Below are 20,897 nucleotides of genomic sequence, written 5' to 3'. Positions count from 1 at the left end.
CCTAATGTCCCAGGGCATGTCCCAGGATTTTAGTCTCACTCAATGTTATCTGAATGAATGCACATGTGCAGTAACTCAAAAAGGCACTGAGACTTGTGAGTGATCAGTCTCTAAATATGCACTTTCTGGACAAGACCAACCCACAAAGTGGCCCTCTGTACCATTGACCTAATGTCCCAGGCCATGTCCCGGGATTACAGTCTCACTCAATGTTATCTGAATTAATGCACATGTGCAGTAACTCAAAAAGGCACTGAGACTCGTGAGTGAGCAGTCTCTAAATATGCACTTTCTGGACAAGACCAACCCACAAAGTGGCCGTGATTTGGGCACCCTCACCTGGAAATTGGGGGGTACAAAATGCGCCTGTGGGTAGGGCTAATGTTCCTGAGATACGAGACCATAATGTTGATAAGTATTATATATCTAGAAAGATAAGACAATGAAAAAAAACAACCCCAAAAAAGCTATACATTACCTTCAAAGAGGAATTGTTTTTCAGATACAACCCCCAGACCCCTAGCTCACCATGCGTCCTCAAAATCTCAAAAAAGCAACAGAAATTCTGAAATCACTTAATTGCAGAAACTGCTGTTCTTGGTTTATTCTCATGACCCAAAGCCTAGGCATTTTGTCACATGACCTCTGCTGCTGGAAGTATCACATTGGCTCCACCTTCTCGACAGCAGAGCTCATGAGAGCAACAGCTTCTGTTATCTTTTGAGGACTTTTGAATTTGGGTAAAATTTGAAGATAGATCTGCGTTACGTACAGAGAAATTTCTGATTGGCCTTCACTATCCAAGCTTTGATAATCAGAATTGTTCATTGCATTGCTTTGCTGAATGATCCCGTTACTGCATTCCTCTGGAAACACCTGTCTGCTGGAACCAGACCAAGACCACCAAGCGATACGATCGTCTTTCCACAAACTCCGGGCTCCCTCCCACTCTGAGTCAGCCTGAAGCCAAAGCCTAATTCTCCATCCCGGCTCTGCCAATACACAAATCCTATCCACTCCTCTAATTTTAAAACATTTACTGTATTCCCAAAATTATTTATTTAACACCTTGTAAATATGTCCACAGCCGGTGCCATGGCAGGCGTGTTTCTAAAACAGCCCCCAGCTACAGGCGGAAATAAGAGGAGAAGGTTTTTCGGCAGTTCGGTAAACTTAGCTGTCTGGCCATTTAATACGTTGCAGTAATTGGAAACACCTCCGCTACTTGCGTTCTGCCTTAAATTGAGACCGTCAGAGGTACTTAAAGGGAGACGTGGGGGGCGGCCATAGCTGTTTTGGGTTGGAAGGTGATGGATTTGGACTGTCACTTTCATTTTTCATTCATTATTTAGCACATCAATGACCAAGAACATATGTGTGCATATCAGGTGTCCCGACACTTTATAATGCACAGTGGGGTTATCATTCCTTTAAAACCAGGCATATATGAATTACATTAAAGCGGGCCTTGCACTAAAATAGCAAGGTTGGCTTATTTATTGTGACTTAACATGTTAATGACATTTGTCCATTTTGTCCATTTTCATTGCATACCATATTTTAGACTTATCACTAGTCCTTTGTGCTTCTCTATGCAACGGAGGCAGATCATGGCTGGTGGGAAGGGCCAGTAGGGTACTGTACATAGCTTCTGAAAACATCATAGCACAGTGCCTCAGTACTCCTCTCAAGAGTCTTCAGTTCAGTCGACTGGCACTCAGGAGGAGTTATGCAATTGTATTGTCTTGATGGGTGGGTGTCAGTCTGGAGGCTTGGGTGGTCCTCAGCCAACTCCAGGCCAAGACCTGTATCACCTGCTGGTGGCATTGTGGTTCCCAGGACATAAGGTTTTAGTTCCGGTGTCCACCAGCGGGTGTCTCCCAGCAGCCAGCAGATCCCAGTGATCAGTCTACACTGATGCTGGCAGCTGGTAGGGTATTTAGTTCTTCTGTGTTTTGCCCTTATAGCTAGAATCTGTTATCTCGTTATCCAGCTCCTACTCTTGTCCTGCATCCTTACCCTGCTGCCTTGTACCTGATCCCAGTCCTGGGTCCCCGTTTCCTTGTATCTCCAGTTTTACCCTGTGATCTGTGCTCCTCAGATCTGGCCAGCCCTGCTGTTGCATGCATGCAGTTGGTATCCCCGACACTAGAAATACAATGAATGAAAGGGGTGTACTAGGGACAGTCAGCCGGAGGAGGAAAGTGCTAGATGATGCCGAATGTCATACAGCTAGGCTCTATCTGACTTGCTGTAGCTTTTAATGCATATTGTGAGACGCTCACAGTGTATGGTGAAATCAAAGTAAGCCATTTCAGTATAGGAGAGGGGCCTTTACAACATTGCAGGACTGAAGGTGAGGCTGGATGTCAGCTTTCAGTCAATTATGTTTTCTTCGATATTCTCTTCATCATTTAAAAAAAAAAAAAAATTTGGATTCTTCATCTCCGTATCTCCATTTTTTCCCCCCCAATCAGATATTTTTCATATCACACATGGTACGATGTTTTGTACTTGACAAGTTCTTCTCTCTTCCAGGTCTTCCAGGTGAAAGAGGTAACCCGGGGCTTCCTGGACAAAAAGGTGACCAGGGTGACATAGGACCCCCAGGGCCCATGGGATTTCGAGGACCTAAAGGTAACCCTGATCTATTTTCTTTTCTCTTTACTCAACATTTCATTGTTTTGAAGGAGAGGAAATGTAGTATTTATTAAATACGGATGTTGTGCTATAAATATAAAAGTCATCTCCTAACTGCAGCTGGCAACCCCCAGGTATTACTGTTGCAGCATCAATAAGTCCATAGAAAGAGAAAAATTACTGCCGCAGCACCATGGACATTGACATAAGGCTGATCCCCCATCCCCAGTCCTCCCATCATGATGCCTGAACCTCCACCCTGCACCTATTTATATTTTTGTTAACCCCTTTAGGTCCGCGCTATAGCCGAATGAGGGCTACAGCGTGGATCTACTTTGCCAAGAGGTTGTCAATAGACGTCCTCCCCTTCGCACGCTCCAGGCGCGCCCCGCGCTGTCATCACCAAGTCAGTGAGACTCAGGTGATCACAAATTGGAGTAAGGGGTCGATCCCGGCACCCTTACCATGTGATCAGCTGTCAGCCAGTGACAGCTGATCACGTCATGTAAACAGAAGATCGTAATAGGTTTTTTTTTCCTTCTCATGCGGACAGTGCGAGGAGAAAAAAAAGCCGATTCACCGGCTTCTGTTGAAGGGACATCGGTCTCGAAGAGAAAGAGGCACAGCTGTCTCATCTGTGCCCACCAGTACCGCCTGCCAGTGCCACCTGCCAGTGCCCACAGTGCCACGAATCAATGCCCACCAGCACATAATAATGCCAGCATTCAGTGCCACCTATCAGTGCTCATGAGTGCCACCTATCAATGCCCAACAGTGGTGCCAATCAGTGCCACCTAGCAGTGCTGCCTATCAGTGTCACCTATCAGTGCCAGTGCCCATCACTGCCACTCATCAGTGCCCATCACTGCCAGCTATCAGTGACGCCCATCAGTGCCCTCCAGTGCTGCCTATTAGTGCCCATCAGTGCCCATCAATGCAGCCTATCGGTGCCCATCAGTGCAGCCTCATCTGCGTACATCAATCAAGGAGAAAAATTACCTGTTTGCAAAATTTATTAACAAAATATAACATTTTTTTTTTTTTTGTATTTTTAATTAATTTATTTAACAAAAAATAAAAAACCCAGGTGATCAAATACCACCAAAAGAAAGATCTATTGGTGGAAAAAAAAATTATAAAAATGTCATTTGGGTACAGTGTTGTATGACCGCGCAATTGTCGTTCAAAGGGTGACAGCACTAAAAGCTGAAAAATGTTCTGGGCAGGAAGGGGGGTTTAGGTGCCCGGTAAGCAAGTGGTTAAAGTGGAACCAAACCCTCTTATCATTTTCAGCCAAAAAAGCTCCCGTCTAAGACCCCTTTCACACCAGGGCGTTTTGCAGGTTCTATAGCGTTAGAAATAGCACCTGCAATCCACCCTAAAACTGCTGCACCATTGTTTGTAGTGTGAAAGCCCCGAGGGCTTTCACACTGCAGCTATGCAATGGCAGGACGTCAGGGCGTCAGGAAAAGGCTCCTCCACCGCTGCTCCCTATTGAAATCAATGGGGAAGCACTGTAATACCGCCGGCAAAACGGCGCTATTGCGGCGTATTGCCGGCGGTTTTAACCCTTTCTCGGCCGCTAGCGGGGTAAAAGTGCCCCGCTAGCGGCCGAAATGCGCCGCAAATCCGGTGGTAAAACGCCACTAAAAATAGCGGCCTTTTACTGCCGACGCTATGGGCGGTGTGGTATGAAAGGGGTCTTAGCCTCTCTTTGATTTGCAACTGCCATAATGCTGCTCATGTGATCAGTTATGACAGTTTGGTTGAGAACCAATGTGACAGTTATATTCCTGGCACCTATCGGGGATGAAGCTGTTTTTTTTAAAACTGTTAAATCTATAGAGTTAGTGCCGCTTTAAAATCCTTACATACATACATACAGTACATACTGGGGTGTCATCTTGCTGGTCCGGTGACCACCCAGGTCCGTCCATTTCTTGGTGAGCGCTGTTCAGTACGGCAATACTGTGCAAGCCCAGGCCAATGTAATAACCCGGGGGTATGTATCCTTGACAGCCTGAGCTCACAGGAAGGGGTTAAACGACATTGAGTATCTTTCAAACGCAGACACTGGCAGCCATGGTTGATGTCAGAAGACATTTGCCCAGCCGTGACAAATTCTGACTGCATTTTGCTTAATACAGTGATTGCCTATGCTCATTTGCTCCATCTTGTGGCCATAATGCAATATTTTTGCTGAAATACTGCAATAAGAAAAATACCGCATTATGGTCACTAGATGGAGCCGACTATTATCTGTATTAAGCCATATAAAGCAAAATATGGGCAGAATTTGCCACCAAAGTGACCAAATGCATGTCATTTTCAACCAGCAATTTTATTTATAAATAGACACAGAAGTGGTTAATCAAGTCTTTCAACTTGGCTTTTTTGTGGTTTATTTTAGTATGTAGTATATAGAGATAGAGATGGAGACAGCTATAACAGCTTCAACTCTTCTGGGAAGGCCGTCCACAAGGTTTAGGAGTGTGTCTATGGTAGGGAAAGGAAATGCAATTAGCGGACCTCCAGCTGTTGCAGAACGACAAGTCCCATGAGGCATAGCAAGACTCTAGAGGTAGAGGCATGATGGGACTTGTCGTTTTGCAACAGCTGGAGGTCCGCTAATTGCATATCCCTGGTCTCTGGGAATGTTTGACCATTCTTCCAGAAGCACATTTGTGAGGTCAGGCACTGGTGTTGGACAACACCTTTGCGATGAATTAGAGCGGAGACTGTGAGCCAGGCCTTCTTGTCCAACAATCAGTGCCTGACCTCACAGATGCGCTTCTGGAAGAATGGTCAAACAGTCCCATAGACACACTCCTAAACCTTGTGGTCAGCCTTCCCAGAAGAGTTGAAGCCGTTATAGCTGCAAAGGGTGGACCAAGTCAATATTGAACCCTACGGACCAAGACTGGGATGCCATCTAAGTTCATGTGCGTATATATATATATATATATATATATATATATATATATATATATATATATATATATATATATATATATATACATTTCTAGCAAGCCCGAGGCTGGTGTCACATATTCATTGAGAAAGGTAGGAGGATCCTACAATTTAATGATAATATCAACCCAACACTTCCCAGGAGGATGCCCAGGACAATAAGGGTGAAAGCGGAGATGTCCTTTAACTACGAGCGGAGCTAGAGTAAGCTCTGTCTTTCCGTAACAAGGAGTCCTGTGACTGCGGCAGGTTCTCAGAGATTAATGGGATTCGCATTGTGGCTGTAAGCAGTTCCTGTGTTATTGCAGCTTATATTAATGCTTTTATATTATTAGTAAGCACTTTCCAGCTGGCCTGCCAAGTCCTCCACAATTAAAGAGGTGCCAAGCCAAAGAGACTGACTTACATACACCGAGGCAGCTTCAGAGCTTGTAAACCTGCAAGGAAAGTTTTCGGGGGAATAACCCATAGTAGAGCGAAGGAAAACTACAATATAGAGGCAATGCATTAGTATTTTCATTTTTGGGGGTTACAGATGTGGCCTAATTATGACAAAGAATATTTAGAGTGGCCATAGATAGCCAGATGTCTTACCAAGAACCAAAGGCAGATCCAATATATGATAAGACAAAACACTTGTGGACTCCTGACCATATATGAGCTTGGAGGACAACCTATTCCAAATGAGGGTGGTCCATCCATTTGCGGTTATACTGTCCTCCAATTCTTTTGGGAAGGCTTCCACAAGATCCTGGAATGTGTCTGTGGGAATTTATACTCATTTGTGAGGTCAGGTACTGATGTTGGATGAGAAGACCTGGCTCACAATTGGCATTCCAATTCAGTTCAACAGTGTTCATTGGGGTTGAGGACCAAAGGTTTTCACTACGGTTGAGGTCAAAAGGTTTTCACTAGACCTGTGCAGTTCGTTTCGTTCCTAATTGAAATTCGGACAAATTTTTTATTTGAATTTCCGAATTACTATAGTATAGAATTTAAACAAATCCGAAATAAAAAATAATTTAAAAATTTCGGACGAAATTCAAATTTGAATAGTTTTCAAATCTATTTCGAATACTTTTCTAATTCAAATAGTTTTTGGATTTGAATTAGAATCAATTCGAAATTTGAATAGTATAGGAAGATGGCTATATTCTATTCTATTTTTTTCTATACTATTGTGTTATTTTCTATTCTATTCAAATTGATTCTATTTGAATTTTGGAAAATTATTATATTATTTCTATATTTTTATATATATATATATATATATATATATATATATATATATATATATATATATTCTATTTGAATTTCCATTCGAATTTCAGAAGATCGTTATAATCTTTCTATTTAATTATATTCTTTTTTTATTCTATTCTATTCATTCTTATTCTTATATTTTATATTCTATTTTGTTCTGCTTTACTCTATTATATTCTATTTTATTTTCTGTTATATTTTCTATTCTATTCTTTTCTATTAGAATTTCAGAACATGGCTATAATTTATTTAATTATATTTTTTTATTCTATCCATTTCTATTCTATTCTTTCATTTTCTATCCTATTTTGTTCTATTTTACTCTATTATTTTATTTTCTGTTATATTCTTTTCTATTTTATTCGAATTTCAGAAGATGGTTATAATCTTTTCTATTTGATTATTCTTTTTTTAAATATTCTTTTTTTATTGTATTAATGTCTATTCTATTATAGTTTGCTCTTTTATTTTATATCCTTATTTGTTCTGTTTTACTCTATTATACTCTATTATTTTATTTTCTGTTATATTATTTTCTATTCTATTTTTTTTCTATTCTATTCCTTTATTTTCTATTCTATTTTATTCTCTTTCAAAATTCGAAAACTATTCGTATTCGAAAACTATTTGAAATTCGAAAACTATTCCAAATTGATTCAAAAACGTTTCTATCTGAATTCTAAAATTCAAATTGATTATATTGGAATACGAAATAAACAAAACAAATTCTGAAAACGAATTAAACTAAATTAATTCATGTAAATAACGAATCAAAACTATTTTTTTTCATTCTGCACATTTCTAGTTTACACTAGGGTTGAGGTCCAAAGCTGTTCTGTAGGGTTAAGGTCAGGGCTCCATTCAAGGCAGTCATGTTCCTCCACACCGAACTAGTCATCAACCCATGTTTTTATAGAATTGGCATTATGCACGGGAGCACAACCATGCTGGAAAAAGACTATGTTGCAGCATTAACAGTGCCCTTCACTAGACATGTGCACCGCCGAAAAATTTGGTTTGTTTTCGTTTTTATTTAGTTTTTTCTTTTTTTGGGTCATTCGTTATGATAGCAATTCATAAATTTGAAAATTTGTAAATTTGTAAATTCGAAAATATGAAAGAAAATCCAAAAAGTCAAAAGAATAACTAACTAACTAACTAATTAGAGGTATTGGAATGTTCTTTCAAATTTGGCTGTTAGTTAACTCTACGAATTTATCCGAAGTTACGAATTATCCGAAATAACTAAATAACGTCTAGGGGTTTACCGAGGTAGATGGCCCAAGAACTGCTGAGACTGACGCCAGATCCACTCAAAGGTATTTTTATTTGCAAAAAGATAGTTAACGAGCACAGTCTCTCAACATGGGATTAGAGGGTTTAGGTAAGGAAAAAGTCCAGGTACTCCTAGTGTTAAACCAGTATGAAAGAAACACACCTCTCATATTAGGTAATCCAGAGAACAGCCATTCACAACTGGATCCTCACTCTTATTGGATAGTCCTTCTCTCACCAGGCCTAGCAGCCAACAAGGTGTTTAAATCAGATACAAGTCTCTGCCACAGACTTGGTGCAGGGCACTTTGGTAAAAACTGAAGAATTTGTAGATAACTTGTAGAACCCTTGTATGGTACCAGTATCTCACAGCCGGTCCGGCGATACCACACGAGATTGGATTCACTTGGGGTCTTCCAACCGGTCCAGGCTTTTATTGAGAAGCCAAGTCTTGCATGGCCTTCTCCCGAAGAGTCCTCCCCTGTAAACCTGGTCTGACTATCTCTGGTTTCACGGCTATAGTCTGACCATTTCCTGTATCAGATCTGCAGTCTTTGACTATCTCCTATATTACATCTAAAGCCTTCGGCCTTCTCCGATATCATGTCTAGAGTCTCTCGATTATCTATTGTAGTATGCCTAGAGTCTCTGACCATCTCCTGGATCATGTCTAGAGTACCTGACTATCTCCTGTATCATGTCTAGAGTCTCTGGCCATCTCCTGTATCATGTCTTGAGTCTCTGACCATCTCCTGTACCATGTTGGCAGTCTCTGGCCATCTCCTGTACTGCATCTGGAGTCTCTGACCATCTCCTGTACCACATCTAGAGCCTCTGACCATCTCCTGTACCACATCTAGAGCCCCTTATCATCTCTTGTACCACATCTAGAGCCTCTGACCACCTCCTGTACCACATCTAGAGCCTCTCACCATCTCCTGTACCACATCTAGAGCCTCTGACCATCTCCTGTACTGCATCTAGAACCTCTGACCATCTCCCGTACCACATCTACAGCCTCTGACCATCTCCTGTACCACATCTAGAGCTTCTTACCATCTCCTGTACCATGTCTGCAGTCTCTGGCCATCTCCTGTACCACATCTAGAGTCTCTGACCATCTCCTGTACCACATCTAGAGCCCCTTACCATCTCTTGTACCATATCTAGAGCCTCTGACCATCTCCTCTACTATGTCTGCAATCTCTGACCATTTCCTGTACCACATCTAGACCCTCTGACCATCTCTTGTACCACATTTAGAGCTTCTGACCATCTCCTGTACCATGTCTGCAGTCTCTGGCCATCTCTTGTACCACATCTAGAGCCTCTGACCACCTCCTGTACCACATCTAGGGCCTCTGACCATCTCCTGTACCACATCTAGAGCCTCTGACCATCTCATGTACCACATCTAGAGCCTCTGGCCATCTCAAGTACCACATCTAGAGCCTCTGACCATCTCCTCTACCATGTCTGCAGTCTCTGGCCATCTCAAGTACCACATCTAGAGCCTCTGACCATCTCCTGTATCATGTCTGATTATCTCCTGAAGTATGTAAACATTCTCTGTTGAATTACTTACACTGAATATTATGTGTAGCCCCTTGGTGATGTCAGGGGGCCGAAACAATTTGATAAATCTCCCCTTGCATTAAGAATGTACCTCAGAACTACCAGACACACTCGTTCTCACTCCCCCCAGGCATTCAAGAATGGTTTGGCCAGCTAAAACAACGCTTGGTTCTGTGGGGCCCTCAAATTCCACCCCTGCCACCAGAATTTACTTAATCTTTTCGGCTGAGGGCATTCACCTCCATAGCCATGAGAGTATCATGAAGTCAATTCCAGGATTGATATAATTAACATACAGCTGAGAATTTACAGCCTCCCTCCAGCTACTACCCTTCTTAAAAAAACAAACAAAAAATTTGTTTTAATGTTTAAAAAAAAAAAACAACAACAGATGTCTAATTTGCATATGTTCACAAATATAAGAAAAGTGCCATAGGCCAGTATCAGCCTGTCCCTACTAGAGTAACTCCCACTCCACAGGAACACCCACGTGGAAGTTTATAAAAAAAAAGACTGAGAACAAGTGTACCCTGAGGTTACCAACCATCATTACTCCATAAAGCTAGATTCCAGACACACAGCTAAGTGCATGGATGAATTACATGTAGGGGAGCAGCCAAAGGATATGTATTGGTTCCATCCAGACCTGAGAGTTACTCAGTTCTGTTATCCAGCACAGTTATTCTGCCTGTTCAAGGAAGGGGATGTGATCTTTCTCTGTTGCAGTTTCACTTTCACTTACAGGTCTCCACCCTGTGATTGGGCAGTGAAATGAGAATTGACGCACTGATGAGCTTACTATATCTCTCTCTGCCACTTAGCTTTTCCTTATTTTAAGCATGCTCATTGCATTGCAGTACATTTGATTGGCTCCTTTCTTCTTTTCTCTTTCTGAGGTCTGCTGTACAAGTTGCGGCATGTGTAATCAAGGTCTTAAAGACCTGCAAAACCCAAGCTTGCTCAAGGCAGATGAAGATAACATAGTGGGCACATACTGTATATTTCACTAGGGACTTGAGCAGGAGGGCCACTTGAGCATCCTTTGACAACCACTCCATATTCAAAGTGACAGTGGCACTAAAAAAAAATAAAAAAAATTAAGAAAGGTAACCCGTTAAAGTACCATAACAATATTTTGCAATACTGACTCTATTAGATCTATTCCTCTGTTGAAGAGCTACACCCGCCACTAGAATCTTCAGTTTTCAGCACCTCTGGGTCTGTTGGGTTTCTGTGTCTGTTGGCTCCCTGCGTGTTCCCATTGGTTCCCCCAACCTCAACTGCGCCTTCTGAAGGTCCATGCCCAGTGAGTGGAGCCATAGCATGCCCCGGGGAGACCCAGGCATCCAACCCACTCGGAAGTGTCTGAAGATAAAGATTCCAATGGCAGGTGTAGCTTTGTAAGAAAGCAAAGACTGGGATTCACCAGAGTAGGGGCTTCTTATGGAATTGTAATGACCTGAGATTTTTGTGGCACACATAGACACCACCACTCAATTATGCTAAGATAGTGACTGGACAAATAAAAAATAAAAAAATTCCTCTGCATTTTACACTGAGGAGTGTCTCTAAATGATGTATAGAGTGGCATCTACAGCAGAACAAGGGATGCGTGGGAATTTGAATATAACTCTGATATTGAAAAGAGCAAGTCATTAAAATTTATACAAAATTTTTATTTCGAAATTCCATGTTTTTAAACAATTGCCCAAAGGACATTTGCTGGAAACAACCATAAAAATACAATACAATATATATGACTCAGCTGAGGAAACAATGAGATCAATGTATTAGTCTACTCGTTGCACAGAGTATCCCGCTTCTGCTGTACAGCCCCACGTCATGGAGGCAATCCAGAGAACATGGTCAACCATTGAGCCCCAATCAGTCTGTGGGGGACCCTTGAAGTGCAGGGAAAGTCCATTAGTCAGACCAAGGCTGTATCTCGGGGACCTGAAATTGGTTGTCTCTTCATATACAGTAAATGTATAATATCCCCTCACACATAAAATACAGTAGCCTACAAAGGCTGCCAATGCAGGACAGGGTGAGAATGAAGCATAAAAAGTGGTTAGGTTTTTTCAGAAGGGGTTGAAGGACAAATTGGGGTTGAATTCTCTCCCCGGCCTTCTTCACCCCATATAAATCTCCCACTACTGACCTAAGATCTGCCGGCGCTCTCCACCACCAGCTACGGCCTATGGTGGCTCAGTTGGGTCTTCATTTTTTGAGCCACGATATATTGCACATGTCAACATATGTGAGTCGAAATTCTCCATACTGGAGATATTGTCTATTAGTGTGAAAGCTTGAAAGGAGAGGGCTCCTATAGAAGTGTAAGATCTCTCTGCCAGATGAACATTCCAACTGGTAATGTGAGACAATTTGATCATGGCTGAGACTGGCAGGTTAAGATAAGAGCTCAGGTGCAGAACTCTCACCACTAGGTCCTTCCAGAACTAAGTGCACCTGCTTGTAGGGCTTGAGGGCTGGTGAGGACCCTATGCCGTTGGCACCCAAAGGAAAGGCTCAGGACACACAGTGGTCGAGAATACAGACTATTTTGTTAAGGGTTCCAGACACAACAATTGAGTGCCTTCACAGAGGAGATAGAACTCACAGCAGGAGAGCGAAAAACAGGCCATTGACACAGGCAAAAGGCAGGCTGAACAGTGGAGAGGTTTATAAAGTAGTCTTTGCCAATCCCTATATTGTCCTTCCTCCTCTGGAACTGGTCTCTGTGCTAGATTCACTTTATTTGACCAGCAGGCTCCTGTTTCTAACCTTACCACACACAGAATGTATGCCAACTGCAGTGAGCCAGGGCTTTCTGTAAGCTCTGCCCTCACCAAAGAAGGCTGCAGGGGTCCTCTGGGTGGCAGCGTCCAACTGTACAGCAGCACACAAAATCACACATATAGAGGCCCAAGAGAAATGGGTCTTCTTCCTGTCCTCCGCTCTCCCTGCAAGGTCAGTGCAATAGCGCCACCTGTGTAGGGAGATCAGCATGCACCTGCCTGTGTGCTGGCCTCCAACTAATATCCAAAGTTATTGGCTTTTTAAGATTGGCCATCTTCTTTACAAATGACCTAATTTGTTTTGCACTTCAGTGCTCCTAATAATTTCCTTCTTAAGAACATTATATGATGCATATTTTCTTAAAATAACTGTGTTTACAGAAAAGAGCAAGAAGGACCTGAACGCAGTGTGCCAAACTAAGATTCTTGGGTATCCAGGAATTTTAGGTCATTGTGGCTGGAAGCGTGCTTGAGTTTTTCAGCCAAAAGAAGTCCTATGTTATTATTACTGTGACGCAAGTGTGGTCTTCATGCCTGTTAAGCTTTATTTGTGCTCTGAACATCCATTCATGGTGACATTACCGTGTTGTTCGTTGGTTTGGTCTGGGTCCAGCAGAGGAAAGGTCTGATTCTTCATGCAGGACTTGCAGCTACAGTTTTCCTCATGGTGCCAAGCTTCTGGAGGTTGAAGACGTTTTGTGACCTTTTTGTGTTGCCACAGATAACACATTTTATACTAAAACCATTATGATTTAAGATCTGCTGAACACAATATTGAACTGAAGGGCTTCAGGTCCACTAGAGGATTTGGCCATGACGGACCATCTTAATATTCAGTGCAGTTGAGTTAGTAAACTATCCATGATTATTCTTCCACTTGGTTCTAGTTGTTCTAAGTCAAAGGTAGGCCACCTTGGCACTCTAGCTGTGATGAAGCTACATATCCCACCATGTCTCTGCTTCTAGTAGTCATGCCTATGGCTGTCAGAGTCATGCAGTGTCTCATTAAATTAGTAGTTTTATCACACTTGGAATGCTGAGGTTGCCTACCCCTGTTCTTAGTTGACCATAAAGAGGGTTTGAATTAACTGAAAAGTCCTATGCTCAGGAAAGCCTGAGTCCCAGGTCAGGAATTAAGATCAAAGAAGAGAGAGAGACATGGTGCTAACAGCCTCCAGTTTGATGTTTTTCCTCCACTTTCCTGTTGAACCATGTAGAGGTTGGTGGAGTGTGGTTGGCCGTCATGTCCTCCACGTTTCCCTCCTTGTTGGGTCACATGAGAGGCCTACCCCGCAGTTTGTTTTTCTGGGCTACGCTAGGCGCAGTGTCACTGCTTTACACATGGGGTAGCTTTACTGGAAAAACCGCCTGATCTCTAATAAACTCTCACAATGTCACATCATCATGGTTACTTGTGCATTTAGGAGGGATATGCAGAGCCCTTGCCCTCTCCACATGTCCAGCGTATCACCACTACCTTACTCCCAGTAATGGCATGGGGTTCCACCATGCACCTGTGTAGACTCCTTGTGTGCACTTTACACTACTTAACTATTCTTCCGTACCTGTGTACAGGATTAGGATCTTGGCGGTGCAGATCTGTTCCCGTTGCTATGGGAGATGGGTCACTGCAGAAGGAGTGCCAACAACATCTACCTTGCTGCAAGAGACTATTTCACCTGCCACATGTACACACTCATGACTGGCTGCTAGAGAAACCTTTGTTAGCCTTGGTAACCACTTGTATCTTCACACTGTATTAACTCTTGTACCGTTATCTTCATACCCCAATGTGTTTAGTGACCTAAGCTGTAGACATTGAGGTTGATTTACCAAGACCAGAGAGTGTAAAATCTGGTGCAGCTGTGCATAGAAACCAATCAGCATCCAAGTTTTATTGTCAAAGCCTAACTGAACAAGTTGAAGTTAGAAGCTGATTGGCTACCACCATGCACAGCTGCACCAGATTCTGAGTGCTCCAGTTTTAGTAAATCCCCCCCCCCCTCCCCCCATGTGTGCCGGTTACATGCATTATATCCATTGAGTAACAACAGTCCAGAATAAAGTGCAGTCATTTCCCTAACATCCCTAGTCCCAAACTTAGGTTTGTGCCTGCTCCAGCAAACCTTTTCAGGAAAGAGTCCATCTTTGCTTGAGTCCATAATTGGTGTCTTCAGGAGGGACTGCAAGCCCTAGCAATCCTCCTAGGCAGTGGGAACTCTGACTTCAGCATATCATTAGGAATCCAGACTGAACCATCTGGAAACGACCCAGCAGAACAGCAACACAAAATCCCTGAGCACCCCCACCACTAGGGTCTGGACCTCTGTCCCTTCTAATTCATACAGAACGAGTGGGTCGAAAGTCAGCCAGCAAAAGATTGTTCTCAATTTTTCGGTCAGAAAAAATTCCTATCCAAAAATGCGTTCGTGTGTATGCAATTCCAATGCGCAAAAATGCCAGCTATTAGCTACTGGTTATTTAACTTCCTTTTTATAGTCCTGTCATACGTGTTGTACGTCACCGTGTTCTTGATGGTCGGAATTTGGTGTGACCGTGTGTATTTAAGACAGCTTGAGCGAAATCCCATCAGAATTCCATCGGAAAAACCATCAGAGCTTTTTCCGACCAAAATTCTGATTGTGTGTACGCGGCATTAGGAGTGTACTCCCTTTTGTTGCCAGCGGTTTAGACATTAATGGCTGTGTTGAGTTATTTTGAGGGGACAGCAAATTGACACTGTTATACAAGCTGTACACTCACTACTTTACATTGTAGCAAAGTGTCATTTCTTCAGTGTTGTCACATGAAAAGATAGAATAAAATATTTACAAAAATGTGAGGGGTGTACTCACTTTTGTGAGATACTGTAAATATAAGCACTGGTTCTCTAGTGTCGTTACAAAAGGTTTTCTATGCTGCTCCGCCCCATCTAGTAGTCAAAATTCAGGATTTTACTACTGCTCTTAATAAAAGAGCATTCGTTCCAAAGAGAAAATAGCCTAAAGAATATTCCCTTTTGCCCAACTCGCACATGCAGGTTCACTAGACGAATGGCTACGTTAATGTTACTGAAAGGTCCACTTTAAATATTCAATGGTTGTAAGCCCCACAGCAGAACAAAGGAGACTTTGTGCTATTATAAAATTCAGTTACATCCAGCCTGTTATTGTAACATTTTGCCATGCTATAACAGCAGGTTCCTCTCTTATCTTTGGTTCCTTTCCTGGTAACAGATTCCCATTAGTCCAGGCCTTCCCGAATCTGCAATTATCGGAGGTGATTTGAAAACCGTGTTTTCTGGACTTCTGCAAAGTGAATTAATGTGAAACAATGTGCTTCGCGGGCAATGCCAAGGGGCAGGCGAGGGGGGGAAAAGCCCAGTATGGAGGGTGATACCTGAGAGCAAAAATAAACACGGAGAGCCTCTGATCCTCCCCGCCTTTGGCTCTCGCCACTCACCTTGCACCTCGGAACAAAGAGTCACTTACTCTCCTGCCAAAAACTATCCATGTACAATGCAGGGATTATAGAGGGATAAAAATAAACTGGCTGTATTTACGCTTCGAGCCGTCTGTGCGTATAATAAATGGCGAGGATCGTCTTGCCTTTCGCGTTTTTCAAGGAAAATATTTTTCGTTATATGTGTAGAGAAGATTGAATTATGGCACCTAAAAGTAACACAATCGGGTAATCTCAGGACAGAGCTCTGAGGACAGCCGGCCAAAGAGAGCAAAGCGATGTAATTAAACTTTGTAGGACCGCTCGTTAACAAATTATAAAAGTCAAAATTCAGCCAAAAAGCTGTTTAATCGGCTTATATTTTGTCTTTCCTGGTCCCTCCTTTACCCCCCTCATTCATTTAGATTTCAAAATAAAACCTTTCCATTTCTATTACATACCTTATTTAAGCTGCAGTGATGTCCTCAATGGGACTCTGTGCTTCTCTATGCATGGAGGCAGATCAAGGCTAGTGGCAGGGCTGGCAGGGTGCTGCACATGGCTTGCTGGAAACATCACACCATTTCTCAATACTCCTTCCAAGAGCCCTCAGCCCATCTCATGGCCATGTGACCATATCAGATCAATGATGTCACACGCATCTCCAGTCCACCACTTTATTAAATGTACCTGTGGGGCAGGGAATGTCCTGCCCGCAGCTCATTGGGCCCCTGTTGATGCAATCATGTGAAAGCTACCCATGGGTGCTAAAGCGCCTTAAAAACGTCCCAGTGTGAAAGGGGTCTAAAGTCAGTTTTTTACCCATTGTGTGCCCCTTTTTCCCATTATACAGAGCATGGAGGATGTGTGCCCAATACACCTGTGGTACTTTGGAGTGGTATTATTTACCTCTTACTCATTGGCAAGCAATGATTTGATGGCTTCCCATTGGGTTAGATGAACTGGATTTTCACCAAGTTTGGATCCAGACCCAGGTAATCCCATAGCCATGTGATCATATTAGGTCAATAATATCACAAGGATGTGATATTGAACTCAATGAAGTTTCGGGGTAGGGAATCTCATGCCTGCAACTCATTGGGCTGATGGATCCAAACCCAGCTTATCTCTATGTGTAAATTCATAGAAGTTAGTAAGAAGCAGAAGAAGGAGGAAGAAGAACCCAACATTTCTGGAAGTGAAGAACCCCTCTCTCAAGGACTTCCAAAACAGTCAGTCTGATCATAACAGAACTTCAAGTATCTGTCCATGCTCAGGTGTGGTATGAGACGCTCTATCTCCAGCTGTATAATGCAAATAAGGGCTGCATAATGATAATGTTACTGGTTCACCTCTTCAAATAAGCCCATAAGGGTGAAACATGTCAACTTAGGGCTGTTTTTGAGGTGAGACTTTGACAGCATGTACACTTATACATATACAGTAAATATACATATACTCATATACATACAGTATACTTATCACCATCACTTTTTTTCTTTACCCAATGTGTGGCAGTTGTTCTGATTATTCTGCGCATGGAGCAAGCCCATGCTCGTGAACAAGTGGCAGATACACCTGTTTTGCTTTGGGGCGGTATTATTTACCTCTTCCTCAGCTCTATCTCCAACGTCACATAAATCACAGATTCCTTGGAAACCCTTGGGCACACCTAGTTTATATATAGGAACCATTGGGCACTAAAAGTCTTTGGGAATCAGAGAACTCCTGGTGGAATTCAAAATGTTCTAAAACATGGAAATGAAAACCACCAGGGGAAAGAAACATTCACATTCCCTCCATCTTCCCTAACGACCCAACATAATTCAAAAGAGTGAAAATTTCCTCTTCGTGATTAGATACAGATAATAGACTCCAGACCAGAGTGGAGGAGTTTTACTGAGCATCCAACAGTCTCCTAGAATGATACATTTCTTTTCAGAGGTTTTCTTGGCTGTCCAGTGTTCATGTAGATGAATCTTAAGTTATGGAATATGGATGGAATGTCAACAAACATTAAACAAGCAAACGGCTAAACACAAAGATTTAATTCATAGATTCAAGCGAGGATTTGTATTTCTGTCCATCCAGTACTTGAGATTTATTTACATTTTCTATAGCATCCTCAATCATCTATAGCCATTATTTACAATTAGGAAGAGCCTTTATCAAGGCATTTTTTCACACTTTTCCCTAAAATGTAAAGATGACGTTTAGGTTTGGCAATTTTTGCATAGTTACAAAGGTCCAGTTTGGACAAAATTATGGAAACACCAGGTTAAAGAACAAAATCGTTACCTAATGATTGACTGCCTTTGACATACTCACTTGCCTCCCCCTCTCATGCATAGTCTCCACATCATAGCTCTTTTGTTCCAGCCACCCCATGTTGGGGAGATCTTGGGGGCTACAGCCCAGTGCCAGGTTTCAACAAAGAAAACCTAGACTTAGATGAACCGGCTTGATAGCCCCATTGAGTTGCCAGTGGCTAAGCCTTCATTATAAATATAAAGTTTAAGCACACCACATCCAAAGAATGCTTTGGTATAATAAGTACAAATATCCTTTGACCATGTGTTCATATTAGGTCAATAAATACACAAGCTTCCCCATCCCCTTGTTTCATTAGTTGGGGTGTGGCATCTTCCACCCACAGCTCATTAGGCCCCCAGGGATGCCTTAACGGTACAGCTTCCCATGGGTTCAAGTGAACTGGATTCGTATGGCTCCAAACCCAGCTCATCCCATGGCCAAGTGACCATATTAGGTCATTGATTTCACAAACATGCCTACCCCTTTGTAAAATGTGGGGTGAAGAATTTCCTACCCACAGTTCATTGGGCTGGTGGGAATGCAATCATTTGACAGATTCCTATTGGTTCTGGTGAACTAGGTTCAGACCGAGTTTGCATCCAAACTCAGCTCATACCTAGCTGTAAATCCACACAAGAAGTTGGTACTGCAAATAGAGTATTTAGTAAGGAAGCAGGACTAGACACTGGTGAGAAGAGAAAGGAGAAGAAAGAAGTGTTTTGGAAGTGAAAAAAAAAAACCCTTACCAAGGACCTCTTGAGTCTTCAGAGTCTGACCATAACAGAGCCTCAAGTATCTTTCCATGATCGTGACTCGTGAGACAGCTGTACAATGGAAACAGGGGCTGCACACCAGGAACATCATTGGTTCACCTCTACCATTCAGCCTGTATGGGTGAAATGCATCAATCCGGATCGGTCTTGAGACAAGAAGTTGATGGCATGTATAAGTGATCGGAATAAATTGAATGGTTTTTACCCTGTGTGCACCCCTTTTTCCCCAGTGCATGCAGTGAGCCCATTCCCTCGAGCGAGCACCCAATACACCTGTGGAACTTTGTAGTGGTGTTACTTGCTTCTATCTCAACTTATCTTCTGCATTCCATAAATGCACATTCCTCTGGACCCCTGGGTATGCCCCAAGGATTATGTAGAAAAACATTTGGGCACTAAAAGTCTTTAGAATGTAGAGAACTTCCATCAGAATTCAGAATGTTCTCAAACATGGAAATTGAATACACTGGGGGAAAGAAATATTCATGTTCTCTCCATCTTCCTTAACGACCCGACATAATTCAAGAGAGTGAAGATTTCCTCTTCGTGATTAAATACAGATAATAGAATCCAGACTACTGAGGAGGAGGTTATATTGAGCGTCCAACGGGCTCCTGAAAATATATTTTTCTTCTCTGAGGTTTTCTTGGTTTCTCAATGTTCATGTCCATAAATTCTAAATTATAGAATATGAATGGAAGTTAAAGTTGAACTCTAGGCACAGATTTAATTCATAGGTTGGATTGTTTTTTCCCGGCAAAGTATTTGAATTTCAGTTAATAAGTCTTGAGATCTATTTTAATATTTCTTGGCACCCTCAATCACCTATATCTGTTATTTCTTTATCAAAGGGCATTGTTTTTTGGGGGGGTTTTTTTGTGTTTTTTTTGTGCCCTGCTGTATTGTGAAACAGATGCTTGGTTTACTGAGGGCTCAGAAGTCACTGTAGACAGAGGAGTCATTGAAGACACAGGAAGGCTGGTGACACTGGCCAGTGTCAGGATAAGGTATTCCAGTGCCCGAGAGAAGATGGCAAATGGTTGTGCACCTCCCCCCTCCCTTTCCCTGGGTGAAGGAGTGGATAACGTTAGTAGTAGTGAGTACATTGCAACACGCTGATATGTATGTAATACATATTGCACCAATTTTTGCACTCTCCAGTTTTAGTAAATAACCCCTAATGGGTCTGGGTTCACTGGAGATGTTGGGGTTGTTGAGGAAACAGGAGTCACTGCAGACACAGGAGCATTTGGGTCACTGGAGACACAGGAGTCACTAAACAAAAGCAGTCTGGGGGTCACTGGTGATGCAGGGGTTGCTGGAGACACAGGAGTCACTGGAACCACTGGGGTCACCTAGGGACTAGGGAATCACGGAAGACACAGGAGCGCCTAGATAACTTCAGATGTTAAGACCGCTGGAGACCCAGGAACCACTGAAGACCCAGGGTTTGCTGGAGACACAGGAACACGGTGGTTTCTGAAAGCTAAGGAGTGCAGTGATAAAGGGGGTTGGTGTCCAGTGGGTCTAAAAAGTAGGGTTTTCCTGCATCCCTATTAAATGGACAATGAAGTTTAAAAGGGTTCCTCTTAAGTGGGACTTTTAGTGGGAAAAAGACTACTTGGGGTTGAGTGCGTATTGGATTTTATTTAATTTGAAGTGATCATATGAAAAGAAAAAATAAATATAATATATTTTCCATAGGGAATACAAGTACAGACAAGTAATACATAGGATGCAGTGTACATAAACTCAAAAGCAATACAGTAGGAGGCAATCACAATCATAAGAACCATAACACATGTGAACTACATGTATGAGGGGAAAAAACAGACGCGTTTCGAGTAAG

At 42.4% G+C, this 20,897-nt stretch overlaps 1 protein-coding gene across 1 annotated transcript in view; it reads left to right on the top strand.

The window, feature by feature from the left end:
• SCARA5 (scavenger receptor class A member 5) overlaps positions 1 to 20,897 on the top strand; it is a 437,144-nt gene that overhangs the window by 257,028 nt on the left and 159,219 nt on the right. Inside the window, exon 6 of the mRNA XM_077489221.1 lies at positions 2,539 to 2,637. Within this exon, the coding sequence (XP_077345347.1) occupies positions 2,539 to 2,637 (99 nt within the window). The remainder of the gene's footprint in view (positions 1 to 2,538; positions 2,638 to 20,897) is intronic.

Source organism: Lithobates pipiens, unplaced genomic scaffold (genome assembly GCF_037356315.1).
Source record: "Lithobates pipiens isolate NorthernLeopardFrog02 unplaced genomic scaffold, aLitPip1_a1.2 Scaffold_18, whole genome shotgun sequence".
NCBI lineage: Eukaryota > Metazoa > Chordata > Amphibia > Anura > Ranidae > Lithobates > Lithobates pipiens.
The sequence above is the reverse complement of the archived record's forward strand: the minus strand, read 5'-3'. Positions and strand labels throughout refer to the sequence as shown.